Source organism: Empidonax traillii, unplaced genomic scaffold (assembly GCF_003031625.1).
Source record: "Empidonax traillii isolate 1590-97213 ecotype Southwest subspecies unplaced genomic scaffold, ASM303162v1 scaffold485:size756489, whole genome shotgun sequence".
Taxonomy (NCBI): domain Eukaryota; kingdom Metazoa; phylum Chordata; class Aves; order Passeriformes; family Tyrannidae; genus Empidonax; species Empidonax traillii.
Window position 1 is genome coordinate 640,853 of NW_020955678.1, and position 13,543 is coordinate 654,395.

At 36.6% G+C, this 13,543-nt stretch overlaps 1 protein-coding gene across 5 annotated transcripts in view; it reads right to left on the reverse strand.

Annotated features, from left to right (window-relative positions):
• Positions 1-1,430: 1,430 nt before the first annotated feature.
• Positions 1,431-13,543, reverse strand: part of MARK1 (microtubule affinity regulating kinase 1) — a 59,260-nt gene continuing 47,147 nt past the window's right edge. For 2 of the 5 annotated variants that reach the window (XM_027896184.1, XM_027896189.1), the window contains 5 exons: positions 11,917-12,017; positions 9,569-9,727; positions 8,479-8,733; positions 5,667-5,711; positions 1,431-3,534 (listed from right to left, as the gene is read on the reverse strand). In XM_027896184.1, the coding sequence (XP_027751985.1) occupies positions 3,180-3,534; positions 5,667-5,711; positions 8,479-8,733; positions 9,569-9,727; positions 11,917-12,017 (915 nt within the window). In that variant the 3' untranslated portion in view covers positions 1,431-3,179. The remainder of the gene's footprint in view (positions 3,535-5,666; positions 5,712-8,478; positions 8,734-9,568; positions 9,728-11,916; positions 12,018-13,543) is intronic. The other 3 variants (XM_027896185.1, XM_027896188.1, XM_027896187.1) reach the window with 3 other exon arrangements.

The window sequence follows — 13,543 nt, forward strand, 5'->3', positions numbered from 1 at the left end:
GGCATTAATGACACCACTTGCTTCTCCAGCCATGTTGTTCACTCAGTGGAGCAGGAGTGAACATTTATAGTCCTTTCACTGAACTATATACATTTTAATGTTTTAAATTGGACTGTGTGAAAAGAGATGCACTAAGTTTGGAAGTGTCTGTATACCTTAAAGAAAGAAAGAATTCAAAAAACCACTCCAACCCAAACCATGCAGTAGCCCAACTGCTCACCCTAAACCCACCCCAAATACCTCCCAGAAATGCTGCCATGAAATTACAGTTGAATATGTAAGCCCTCTGAAGACCTGAGGCATCCCTATCCCTGCCTGGACCTGTGAAACATGACACAGCATTTAAAACGCTTCCAAATTTCTGAAGTTAAAGCTGTGCTGATAAAACACCAATCGTCTCCCACATGGAAGCCAAGAACATGTGGATCCAAAATGCAGCTTATCCCACGCTTATCCAAGGAGTAACTTATATGCAACAGGTCCCTTACAAGGCAGCTGTTCAGAGACCCAAAAAACAGGCACTGAGGATTTAGTATACACCATCTCACTGATTTTCACGCTAAATACACTCTACTTGCCAATAAAACCAGCAGTTCTGAAAAACCTCTCTTTCTTGGATCTTCCCATCTTACTTCTGCCAGGGGTAGGAGATTCGGAAAGCCAAAAGCTGCATTTGGGTGCAGCTACACCTTTCACGTTCAGATTATGCCCTTGCTGAAGCACCTGGTGTATTTGCCATGGAGAGCATTCGGTGGTTCACAGCTCATATTCCAGCAAGGCAAAAGGGAGGAGGGCAGCAGGGTTTGGGAATCAGGGTGGTTTTATACTGCTGGCAGTCACTGGAAATTTTTGTATCATGGGAGAGTTAAACTAAAATTTTTTAAGCTCTCTCCTCTGGAAACACTATCTGTGTTTTCTGTAACATTAGTACATCTCTGGTTATATGGAGCAGGGAAAAGCAGTGGCAATCTAGGGCAAAGTTAGCCACAGAAAAACAGTGCCTGTAAAGCAGGAAGCTATCCTAAGTACTTAATCTACTGTCTTACAGCATGACCTATATTTTTTCCACTGAACCTTCTGAAAAGGTGAAGGGTTTTGTTTCATGACTAAGTTCATACAAAACCTTGCATTAGCATCGTGGTTGTGTTCCAGTTGTGTATTTTCAAGGATAACTGAACATTTATGGATAAATTGAGCAGACACAAAACCCCCTCGCAAGGCTGATTTTTGGTGAATTTCTGAAAAGCTCTTGGACATCTATTTCTAAGAAATCCTAAACCACCGACAGTTTCTTGACAGCACAGGATCACCGAACCGCTGCAAAGCTAATCCTGAATTCACACGATGTTGAAGATGAAGCCTGTGCACCTTTAAACTATTTTGGTACCCATGGTAATTACTGCACTTTTATAAAGGGCAAACAACAAGTATTTTAGTATGAGAACTGTTCAAGTAAGTTTTAATAGAGTGCACCAGTGAATCAAGATGACTTGCATCAGATTTTGTTTCAATGAACATCAGATAAAAAAAAAGAAAAAAAAAAAAGAAAAGGGGCTACAGTTCTTTCTTTCCAAACACCACCCTTTTTCTAAGGCAACAATACACGTCCATTTCCGAACATAACTGTTACATAGGAAAGCTACATCACAGTACAGTATGTAAAGTCCATCTCGGTCAAGAAGCCATTAGAGAATGGCACATTTACTACACTTACAGCCTTTTAACTTAGGGTTACAGAGTTTACCACAGCTTTTTTTTTAATTTTTATTTTTAAAGTGACAATTTCTTAATGAATTTTCTATTCTTCACAAGAGTGTGCAGATGGGGCCCATATGTTGATATTACAGTAATTACGACATTAAATAACATTGCACAACCAACCTCTATGGTTAATTCAGTACAAAAGAACAAGTATTAAAATGTACCAGTACTAGTGGTTTTACACAGTTTATAATCATTAATGATGAAGGAAAAAAATGTGGGGCAGTTTTTTTTTTTTTTTTCTTTTCTGTAGGCAAGTGCCTAATTACAAAGCTGCACGTTACAGGCATAATGATGTGGAATAAATACAAGAAATCTGGTAAAATATTAAACACAAACAGGTTACATGGGAACAAACTGTACAACCACAAAAGCATAAATCAACAATTTATCGTTATAAACAATGTATGTTTAGCTGTAAAATATTACGTGGAATTGCATGTACTCTTTGGGGGGCACATGTTCCAAAAGCCAAGCTAATTCCTGAGGTGGTATTATTAACTTATACAATTGGTCAACACTTCAGATTATCTTGTGCTATTAAACAGTCCCAATGTTAATATAGTTCCATAAAATGGAATTTGTAGTATTCTGAAGGCAGCAAACAAGTGATATTTTACACCATGATATTCAAATGAAATAATTCCGGTTCTCCATTTTGGTGCTACATTTGTTAATGGGCCACGGGAGTAAGGACTGGAATTTGCAGACAGAACACCACTTATGCCTGGTTTCTGTTCCCTCACAGCTCTGAGCTGGCCCAAGGCAGAACAAAGATTCTAAACTGTAAGTGCCAACACTGTAAACAAGTTTGTCTCTTTTTTCAACTAAACACTGTCCAATAACAAGGATAAGAGCCAAAGATAAGCAGGAACAGTCTCGTGTAGAACAAAAGCCAGTTTCCTCGACTTTTGGTTCAATTAATGAACAACCTTTAAATAATTAAAAACGGTCATGCTACAGTTGTGAAATTGTGCATTTGACTCAGGACACAAGTTTTTTAAAAAACGCATGGTAGAGGTAAGACTTATAAAACCACCAAAATTGTAAATGATAGGGAAGAACTTTTCCAACTCAAAGCATCAAACATACATTTCTGTGCAGAAATCTAGACAACTATACAAGATCTGGATTTAAGCAGTCATCTTTTTATTATACAACTCTATGAACATAAAATGAACAGAATGCTCTATATACTTACCTGTACATGTGAACATAACTTCTTTAGCTACAGTTATTTAATATAGGTCATACTGGATTTAACTTTACAATTCTGAATAACTATGTATAACCTTATTGCAATAAGGGCAATTTCTACATGGGGAGTTTCACAGGCCAATCACATTAGGCGTAACCAGTACATTCAAAGTGTAGATCATGTATGAATCTTCCCTGATCCCAAAGAATTTAGGTTCTCTTTACAGCTTAAGCTCGTTCGCTATCTTGGATGCAATGTTCTTAAATGCGATAGAAGTCCCAGATATTCTCTTGAAACGAACTCCATTGAGCGACAATCGTGGCAGCTTGCAGACTTCCATCTCCCACTGAACAAGGCTGTCTTGTCGCGCATCACCGTGAACACAGAAGAGCAAAAACCTCTCTTTTTGTTCGTAATCACAGTTATTCGCATCTAACACTTTCCGAATCTCTCTCATCATATCGTTCGGGTCCATAGAACTAGTGGTCTTCATACTCCATGTGAACCGCAAGGAGCGAGGCTTCGAATCTTTACTATCCTCCTTCTCTCTGTCTTTTGGCTCCCCAGAAACACTCCTGGAACGAGTCACATACAGAAAAGTCAAAACCAAAAGCAGTATAACCAAGAGACAGAAGAGGGAAATACAGTTGTTGACCAGGGGTTTCTAAACTGCGACTGACCCGCCATTAGTCACATGCAAGCTAATTCTGAGAGTTAAATGGATGCTGCTGGAACAGTCGTGCCCCATCTCCTGCACACATGTGCCTCAGCACAGTACTGTGCCACAGTAGTGGCACACAAGCAAAGCAAGTTTGGAAACCCCTGCTCTACAACCTTCTGATGGCGACATGTGCAATGGTAACTGCAGTGGACACACGTTACTCCATACTGCTCCAAAGAAAAGTGGAATCTATGTAAAAGCATGACTGAAGTTCTGCTGATTTCATGATCTGGAGCATGCCATACACCAACAAAACTGAAGTTGAGGGACACAATCCTGAAGCTTAAATTATACTGTAAAAGCAGCAGAGGAAGAAAACCCACCCTGTGATTCACAAGTCTTCAGTAATTTCTTCCCCCTCTTTTCCACCTTTTCCCCCTTTTGCATTTATTACGTATTTTTGACCTCTCTCTGTGTCAAAAGACCTTATAATAACATGTTTTATTTTAATTGATGAAGCAGAATTTTGTGCTGTAATTTGGTTGTAAACAACTTGATATCACTATTTGAGTACAGGGCTAGCAGCTTTTCCACAGAAGAAACAGCGACATGTAAACACAAAGTATTTTATTTGATACAATGACTTGGACAAAATTGCAATAGAGTCATTTCCAATTAACGTTCTTAATCTGATGCTTCCTTACCAAGTAGATTACTTATTCCACTGTAGAAAGCATTTTGAGAAACAGCACTCATTTTAAAGTCACTCCACAGTCAGCTACATCTGTTCTTGTCCCAGGTACTCATGATGCTGAAGCCTCCCCATCTGTCACTGGGGAAAGGGGTGCTGTTCTCATTTTGACAAGTCTATAAACCGTCATTATTCAGAGAGGAGTCAAAACAAGCATTTTTAATTTAACTTTCAGTGTGATCCCCAGAGAACCACATCAATATTAAGAGACAGAGCATGGCAGAGGTAAGATCTCAAATGACTTTTTTAGCCCAAAACAGACACTGTAGGATGACAAAAAGCAGAGAAAGCTAGAGAATGAAAGCAAGAGCTGAAAGCAACTTCACACTTCGTTTCATTTGAACACTTGATTAATCTCTTTTCCCTTTCCACATCCAAGAATGTCAGCTAATAGACTTTGAATTGAAAAGGGCTAACTTAGATAAATGCATTGTGTATTATACAGTGTATCCTGTTAAAAACGTGCTAGTTTTGTTTTGTTTTTTGTTTTTTTTTTAATAGAGGCTTTCTTTTTTGAAAACTAAGTTGATACTTTGTGTAAGTGACCAGTTTAGAATGCAAACTACAATGCCTGTTCATTAGAGAGCAGAAAAATAAAGAGTTATGCACTGTGCTTAAGCACACCAAAAATGCAAAACCAAATGCTGAAACATGGCGAAGAGCAGATACATTGGAAAATGAGCACATGAAGGAATGCTTTATTACTAACAAAGCACCTACAGATTTGTGCACAGTGGTTGCCATACAAAGTCAATATTTGGCAGTCACCACCCCTTTCGTCTGAATGTCACTTGTTTTATTTCTCAGTGCAAGGGACATTCATTCCTCAGGGACTATAAGGTGTTTACTTCTGGCAAACAGCAGCTTTAGCAATGAGCACAGTATGTAACTATAGTAAAAATTTAACAGATACATATCTACACACAGACACACAGAAAATATATTACATTTTCTACTGAACCCAAAAGTAAACACCATTACATATTTATTAAGCCAAAACATGATTTGAAGTGCCTAAATGATTGGTTAACTCCTACAAGGGGCTTTATTATTTAAAGAAATATGCTTACATAAAATTTTATATTAAATACTTCGCAAGAAAGCAGATATAAAGGAATATAAAGAGGGATATAAAGGGCCTCACCAAAACCCCCTCCCCCCAAATAAAAAACATTTTTGAAATACAGATTACTTAAGCACTATTCTGTTTTACATCCTGATTAAGAGTCTTTAAGAAATCACTTAAACTTTGATGCGAAAGACCTAGGAGCGAAGTATTAATAGTGACTCCTCACCTTGAGGTGTCAGTTCTGCCACTGGCTTCGCCTTCACTTGGATCCCTCAAAACAAAGTTAAGGTTGAGATTCAATGATAAAGGTGAAAAATAAAAGTTAAGAAAACCTACACCTAGAACAATGTTAAATAGCCACTGAAGAGTATAATAATGTCAAGTCTGATACTGTTTAATAGTACTTTTTCACAGCTGTAATTTTAGTTTCCCTTTATGATACCTTAACTTCTTCCAACTCTGGCATGTAATTGTTTGGTTTTGGTTGTTTTTGGTTTTTTTCAAAGTGATAGTAAAATTAACACATTGTTCTCAACCTGCTGCAGACAGAGCAACGGCCACAAGTAATTCCAGCAAGCACAGAGGAGCAGTCAGTCAAGGTGGTCCAGGGGGGCTCCACTCTGCACCCTTGTGGGTCAGGCCTTTATACCTCAGTCCTGAAAGCACTTCGGGACATGCCTATGCTTAAGCACACTCGAATAATTAACAGTAACATGTGCCTAAGAGTTTGTGAGACCAAATGTTTGGAGCCCAGTTCACAAAGGTTACTTCAACATCTGGTTAAGCAAATCAGCTGTTACATTGAGTTCAGTAAGATTGCTGGCAAGCTTGAGGTTAAACATATCTCTGTCTTGTTGAATTAGAGCTGTGCTTTACAAGGAACTATTTTGTTATGTCTTTTTAGTATGAAGCAGCTTGAAATATATCCACACATTGTATAAGCCACCTGGGTATGTTCCAAGTGCTGCTGTACAAACATTTTAGCACCCAATTTCAATTATCTATTAATTTAATACCTTCAAAACACCAATTCTTTATTAACTAACATCAGGGAAGTATTGCTTGACATAAACCATTGATTCAAAGTACTGCAATACCCTATTCACTAAGCATTCTCATTATGCATGATTTTATATACTTACCAGAAAAGGCATTTACCTTTGCCAAATGTTAGTAAAAAAAGTCTTCCCTGACACCTTCTAGTCAAAGTATGCTTTAAACTATTATTTCCTGAACAGTACAGAAGTTAAAGGCATGCAGTTATGTGATCCAACTCAAAGAACAGCAAAAAACAAAACCCTGAACCTCCACCCATGTAATCCCAGCCACTAAGTCTCAAACAACACACATTTTAACAAAATAAAAACCACAACAAAACAACACCAAAACACCCCACTATCACCAGCAACAAAACAAACACATCCCCTACAAGGCCTTCACTACAGGAAAATATACTTTTAACACTATAAAACATAATAGGAAATTGTATAAAAGTCTTCTCTGCTACAGATACATCAATTTAAGATATGTTAATTCTAAACACATTTTACAATACTCTTTTTATACTGTGGTTTAACATAATGAAAATACTAATTCTCTTAAAAAAAAGGCAGCAAGATACCATTCCTCGCAAATAAAAATCAGCTATAACACAAAAAAACCCAGCCTATACTCTTTAAATTGGTTAGTTACTCAACAGAAGATACCTTCGTCTCATTTAGAGACCTACACTGACACTACAATTGATTAATTTGCTGTAACTTTTTTTTCCCCCTTTAAAACCAGAGGACAATTCTCTCCTTGCACCTATGTAGGTGCTGGAGATACCAATAATGGAGGATCATAGTCCTGTATCTTCAGGTTTCTGAAAAAAGAAAATAATTATTATCCTTTTTTTTTTAGATCATTATAGGAACTATTACTTAGACACACACTGATGCACTATCAGCTCATCAGGTGAAATCAATTTTATGAAGAACATGACTGCATTTTTTTTTTCTAGCTTTCTTATTTTCTCTTGTAGTACCACCTTATGCAATTCATGATATTTTCCTTAAAAATTTGCAACTACGAGCTTAATGTAGCCTTGACTTTATCTTTTTCTTCCCCGACACACGAATGATAGAATTCAGTACATAACAGCATGATTCTGTAAGGGAAAGATAAATTTCCAGCATATAATTTTGTTGTAAAATTGTCAATAATGCAGTATGGACACATAAATGAACAGGTTTAAGAATTATAGGTAAATCACTGTTAGAAAGAGGCAAACTGAAAATTAAGTCCCCTTTTAGGAAAGTTTTTATGACTGCTAATTCAGCAGTTACTTGATATTAAACAGTATATTTGAAAATCTTTCCCAGCACTCTCCTCACAGTATTATTACTGTTAGCATCACTGCAGGAATGAATGCAGATTCAGGATGTGTGGGTTTTCTTCTTTCAGAATCCTGAACTTAAATTGCAAGAAGCTGCTGACAGAAGAATGTGTATGATACTGAAATATTGCTTCCAGACATCCAGACTTCTGCCTGCTTCTAAGCTTCTCATTTCTTCACAGACTTCAGAATTCCCCAAAATAGTTTGATAATACCTATTCCTTCTAAGCACAGTAATAAAATCATTGTAAATACAGCCCTTGCAACAAACTGCACCCAATTAAAAAAGTACAATAGTAAAAATTAAATAATGACTCATTTTGAAATCCCTGTTTTCAGTATTTAAATTAATTTGATTTTAACTGTATCATCTTTGTATTTTAGCTGTAAAGCAGGAGCAAATACTCCTTTTGAGCAGCATTCTCTTGCTCCTTTAAGATAAAGAAGTCAGAGAGCTGGTCAAACATAATGGCTACAATATATACAGAGAAGTAAAACAAGGCAGATTCTGGAAGGACCACACCAGACAAGCAGCATTCTATCTAAACTTATATTTACTTCAGACAAACTGTACATTCTCAAAGACTTTGCAATTACAGCCCTTGGTTACAGGCTGGGCTTTTAAAAAATTTTTTTGTCTTAAAAATATCGAGGTACTAACCTGCGGACAAACTTGGAAGTTATCTTGCTTATTATACCAGTTGAAGTCCCTCTTCTAGCATGTGCAAAAGCACCGGTTTCATGGGATGGTGAGGCGGGTGGTCCATTGTAAGTGGCATTACGCCGCTCCCTCAGCTGCTCCCCATGGAAAGTGCTTCGACTTGAACTCCCCCGGGGAAAGCGGGTTCGGTCTGGAGTGGTAGTGCTAATACTATGAGCAGATGGGGAAGCAGCAGGCACTCTTTGAGTTGCACTGCTGGGAAAACAGAAGCATGAATAAAGAGAAAGACTATGCTAAAAACTCTCCTACATGACAACCGGTCTTCGAAGGCAGGAAAGGAACCCCACTCTTGATTCTTTTTATTTTAAAAACTGAATCTGCCACTGATTTGCTTTTATGTTTCATACTTAGAAATTATCAAGAGATATTGTCATTGTAAAATCAAATAATATTTTCATTGTAAAATCATATTATCTCAAGTATTAAGAGTAGTTAAAAAAAGTACACACAGATAATAGGACAAAGGAAAAAGGCAGAAAACTCTGTAGCAAAATCTGGAAGTGTTCCCAGCTCTCTTCTAAAAAAAAATGTGTTCATCAAAACCTTTAACACAAGCACTCCCAAAAAACTTAATGGACATTTCTTAAGCAATTGTCTGTCAGAAAGAAATGTGTAAAGCTATTCAGGCAGTTAATGGTAAGAACAACTACACTATGGTGCTTTTAGACACAAATGTGTTTAGCAATCTAAAAATCAGAGAGGTTAACATTTTCAGTACTTTATCTGAATCTATGGTGGCCCGTGTTATATGGTCCTGTCTAAAGCAGTCAAATTTTTTTTGACTTTCCCAAAAGTTTCCAGAGGGAGGCAGTCAAGTAACTTCTTTAACTGTGTGCAAACATGTTTGTCATGAACAAAACCAGGTTTAAATCACCTGTAATACCCACAGTACTGGAGGAAGCTACTGCTTCAGAACAGAATGCAGTGTGACAGTTTTGAGTAGGTTACAAACATACTGAGGCCTATCGTGAACTGAACAACAGCATTTTTGAAGTGCACAGCACTAAGGAAATAACCACCCATTTCCTACCTTGGTCTGTAAGCTTCAGTACCATCTTTGATGGTTGGCAGCGTAACTTTTATAGGATGACCAGAGGCAGACATGGACTTTTGATGCCGAGGGCGCGTGGATACGGAGGCTACTGCAGAGCCTCCAGAAGATGTGCTACTCGCAGACATTTCTGTCAGGCTTTTGCCATGGCAGCGAGGCAGGAGAGATGGACAAAGAGAAAGGAAAAAAAAAAAAGGTTAGTGTAAAAGCCTTTAAATGATTTCTTCTTTCAGAACACAGCAAGTGCTGTTTAAGTAACTAGAAGGACTGAGTGACCAGACTGCCTTAGTCGGCTAAAGTAAAGAGTACAGAATTCTGGGAAAATGATGTTCATCCATAAATCAATTCACCACACATGTTAAGTTAGGCCTTTTCATTCCTCCCAAGGTTAAAGCTTACACACAAAAAGTAATAAAGAAAAACTACAAAGAAGATATAGAAAAAAATACTGAAAAAGAAATTTGCAAAAGGCATAAAGAGACTGATGAAATAAACTCTCCTTTTGTGGATAACTCTATTTGCAGTTAAAACAAACATCTAAAACTGGAAACGTTTGGAACTGCTGTCGCACTATCACTTGGAAGTGACTGTGTTTTTAAAGGACTGATTTGTACTTCTCCTCTAGACTATCCCAGCCACTGCTGGGCTGAGTCAACCCTTTCAAAGTACAGTTTCTTCTATCGGTACTTCTATTTCTCCTTTCTAAAGTGGCAAGAAAGATGAAAGTAGTGGCAAAACTATTGTGTTATTAATTTTTAAATGAAAAGTCACATGACTTAAGGCAAACTACAGCTTTGCCTCTACAGGCCTAAGTGAAATTGCATTAATAATGTATTAGTAACTACGGTCCCAGAGCTAAATAATACCAGCAGCAAAGAGGTAAAGAGTTCAGATTAACAGTTCAATGACACAAGACATTCATCTGCACCAAATCCAAATACAACTGCAACACAATGTCTTGTAGGAAAGCATATAAAACTCAGAAAAATTCTTCATTTCTCAGAATATGCCCAAAGAGCTGAGCACGATATTCATTGCACTAATGAAAGGAACAGGATTAAGAACCTTTATACAGAAATGTTTTTTCTATATATAGAAAAAAATTATACTGTAAAATGCAAAACTTTGAAGTAAAATCCCTACTTTTTGAAGTGTTCTTTGTACTAAACCACTTCAAAAAAAACTACCTATCTTTGTGAGATCAGAAAAAAATACTGTAGCATATATTTTAACCCTATACCAAAAAAACATTTATTTTCTTTCTTTTCAAAAAAAGATTCTTAATACCCTAGTTTCAAATATTTTGAACATTACACAAAAATTTGGGAAGACACTTTTGAAAGCACCCATCCAATAATTTGAAACTAATACTGAAAATTAGTTTTCTGCTTTTTATTGTACCTCCTTAAAGCACTTTAAAAACTTTTTAAAATAGCTGTACTTTACAGGTTCCATAGCTCATCATTTTATGATAGATGAATAACCCTATACTTTTCTTATTTCCAATATTACATGCATCATTAAAAAATTAAAGCTCTATGACAGAAAACAAAACCAAACTAGTTTACTAGATTATGTCCTCTCCTGCTATGGATTTTTGTTCATTTTACATTTCCTGTTTTATTTGAATAGCTTAAAAAACATCAGAATAAGAGCTGTTACTTGAATCTAAAAAACAATTCCAGATTTTATTACTCTTCATTAAAGCCAGTACTTCATCTCTCAGTCAGGTACAGGGTTTAACTAACAACAAGGGTGAACAAAGTGTATATTTGAAAAAAAAAAAAACCAGTAACTGTGGCATTGTTAAATACAATACTATTTAACAAAACATGCTAAACTGAGCATAATTTTTGTCTCATATAAAGACACAAGTTGGTTACCATCACTATGAAAATACTATTCAGGCCAAAAGGTTGTATTGAAAATGACTGACAGGTTTTAACAATGTCAGCTTTTTGAGCTATTATAGGGGGAAATGAAAAAGCATCAAGCAACACTGTCAGAGCAATCCACCTGAAGTTCTCCACAGCATATCTGCCCACTTAGCAATTAGTTGATAGCACAGTTATTTTATTCTGTGTTGGAAGACAATCCTTGGTAATAAATGTGATTCCATTCTAAGAGGCAAAGGCCGATTGACACATTTAGTTAAAAACTTCAGCACAAACACAGAAACAGCAGTGGAAGACAAGATGAAAACGTACACTTGATCTTTATGTATCACACATCATGCTTCATAATGATATTGATTAATTGCATAACCTGCTGCTTCTGTGCCTCAGTTCTCGTACCCAAATTAATAAGCAAGAAAAGTTGAACAATACCTGTTGTCCTTCCCATTCTGTATTGCAGAATAGCGATCTGAAGAACGTTCACAAACGTAAGTGTTCCTCCTTGTCATCCCACTACCAGAAAACACATTATTCTAGACAAAAAATAAGACTAAAATTAAATTAAATACTTTCTTCTACTGTAATTACGTTGTACAAAAACGTAAACATCAGAAGCAAATTAGAATGGCATTTCAACTGTTTATGTATATTCTTGAAGTCTTCAAATGTACCAGATTAATCTGTTGACATAAATCATTTATATCATCAGCTATTTTATCTAACATCTCATTACCATTACAAGTATATTAAGAGAAAGCACAGAGAAATTTAATTTTGCTGACACTTGCTTAACTGAGTATTATTATGCCATTTCCACTTCCTGCGTTACAGAATTATTTGTCCTTGGGATCAACTAAACTGGAATCCTAGAGAGCACACCTATGGTTGACTGAAGGGCTTCCCTGCACAGATTAATTTGCCAACAAGGGCTCCAGCCTTACAGTTTGTTGCCCCTGTCAAAAGAGCTTTCAAGAGGAAAATTAAAATACTATCGACCTGTGTCAGTCAACCCAGAAATTCTGATGCAGATAACATGGCAAACAGGTCTTGTATCAGCAAATACTGACAGGAATTGCTTTCTGTTACTAACTTCAGTTTGCATACACTTCACAAAATATCTATAAATGTTCTCCTCCACCCCATCACACACAGGTTACCAGCTGAAAGCTTACTTTTAGTACATGACGTACAATTCTCAGTTTCTAATGCAGTAGACATTGAATTTAGGGTGGGAGAGGTTGCAATGTGCTAACATTACATATTGACACATGCTGGCAAAAGATTTCAAATGCACTAGACTTGGGTACTGCAGGACATCATGAACTTTGCAAGATTTACTGTGCTTGGGTCTCCCTCACCTACAGTTTTTCAGCATTAATATGACCCCACAGAGACTACTGAATAAGCTGTTTCAAGGCCAATTTGTAAGGAAGATTAACGACTGCAGCAATTGTTTCTGAAGTTAATTCTCAGAAGTTAGAATTATATGACTAAAGATGATAAATGTTTTCAAGAAATTCTGCCTTCCCTAACATCATGTTACCCCAAAAGTTATACAAAAGTATTTTAAAATTACCCACATCAAATTAGCTTTGTTCACTTTAAATGTTTGACTTTTAAAAAAAACCAGTTTCACTTTCTGTGTAAGCTGCTCAACCTTAAACTACTGTTGCAATATCAGACACCAATATTACTTAATCGTGCCCATCACAAAGCCTTTCAAAGTCCCAAAATAGTAACAGAGCTAAAAATGTACAAATACTAAAGTTGCCATTAGCAAGTAAATCAATTTCTCATTCTTCATAGCAAAGATACTCCATTTAATTAGTTCTCACAAAGCAGAGAAATGCTTTTGACATATCAGCTTGAACCATACATGACTATAATCAGCTTTGGGGCAATTTAGTTTTGGGAAAGCTCAGATATGAAATCTAATCTCAGAAGACTCAAAGTTCCTGCATGCAATACACACAGCCATAATTTCAGAGACTCTCAGGGAGGGGTTGGGGGACAATGATCATATTTAAAATCTAAAAAAAATATTTAGGGTTCTGCAGAT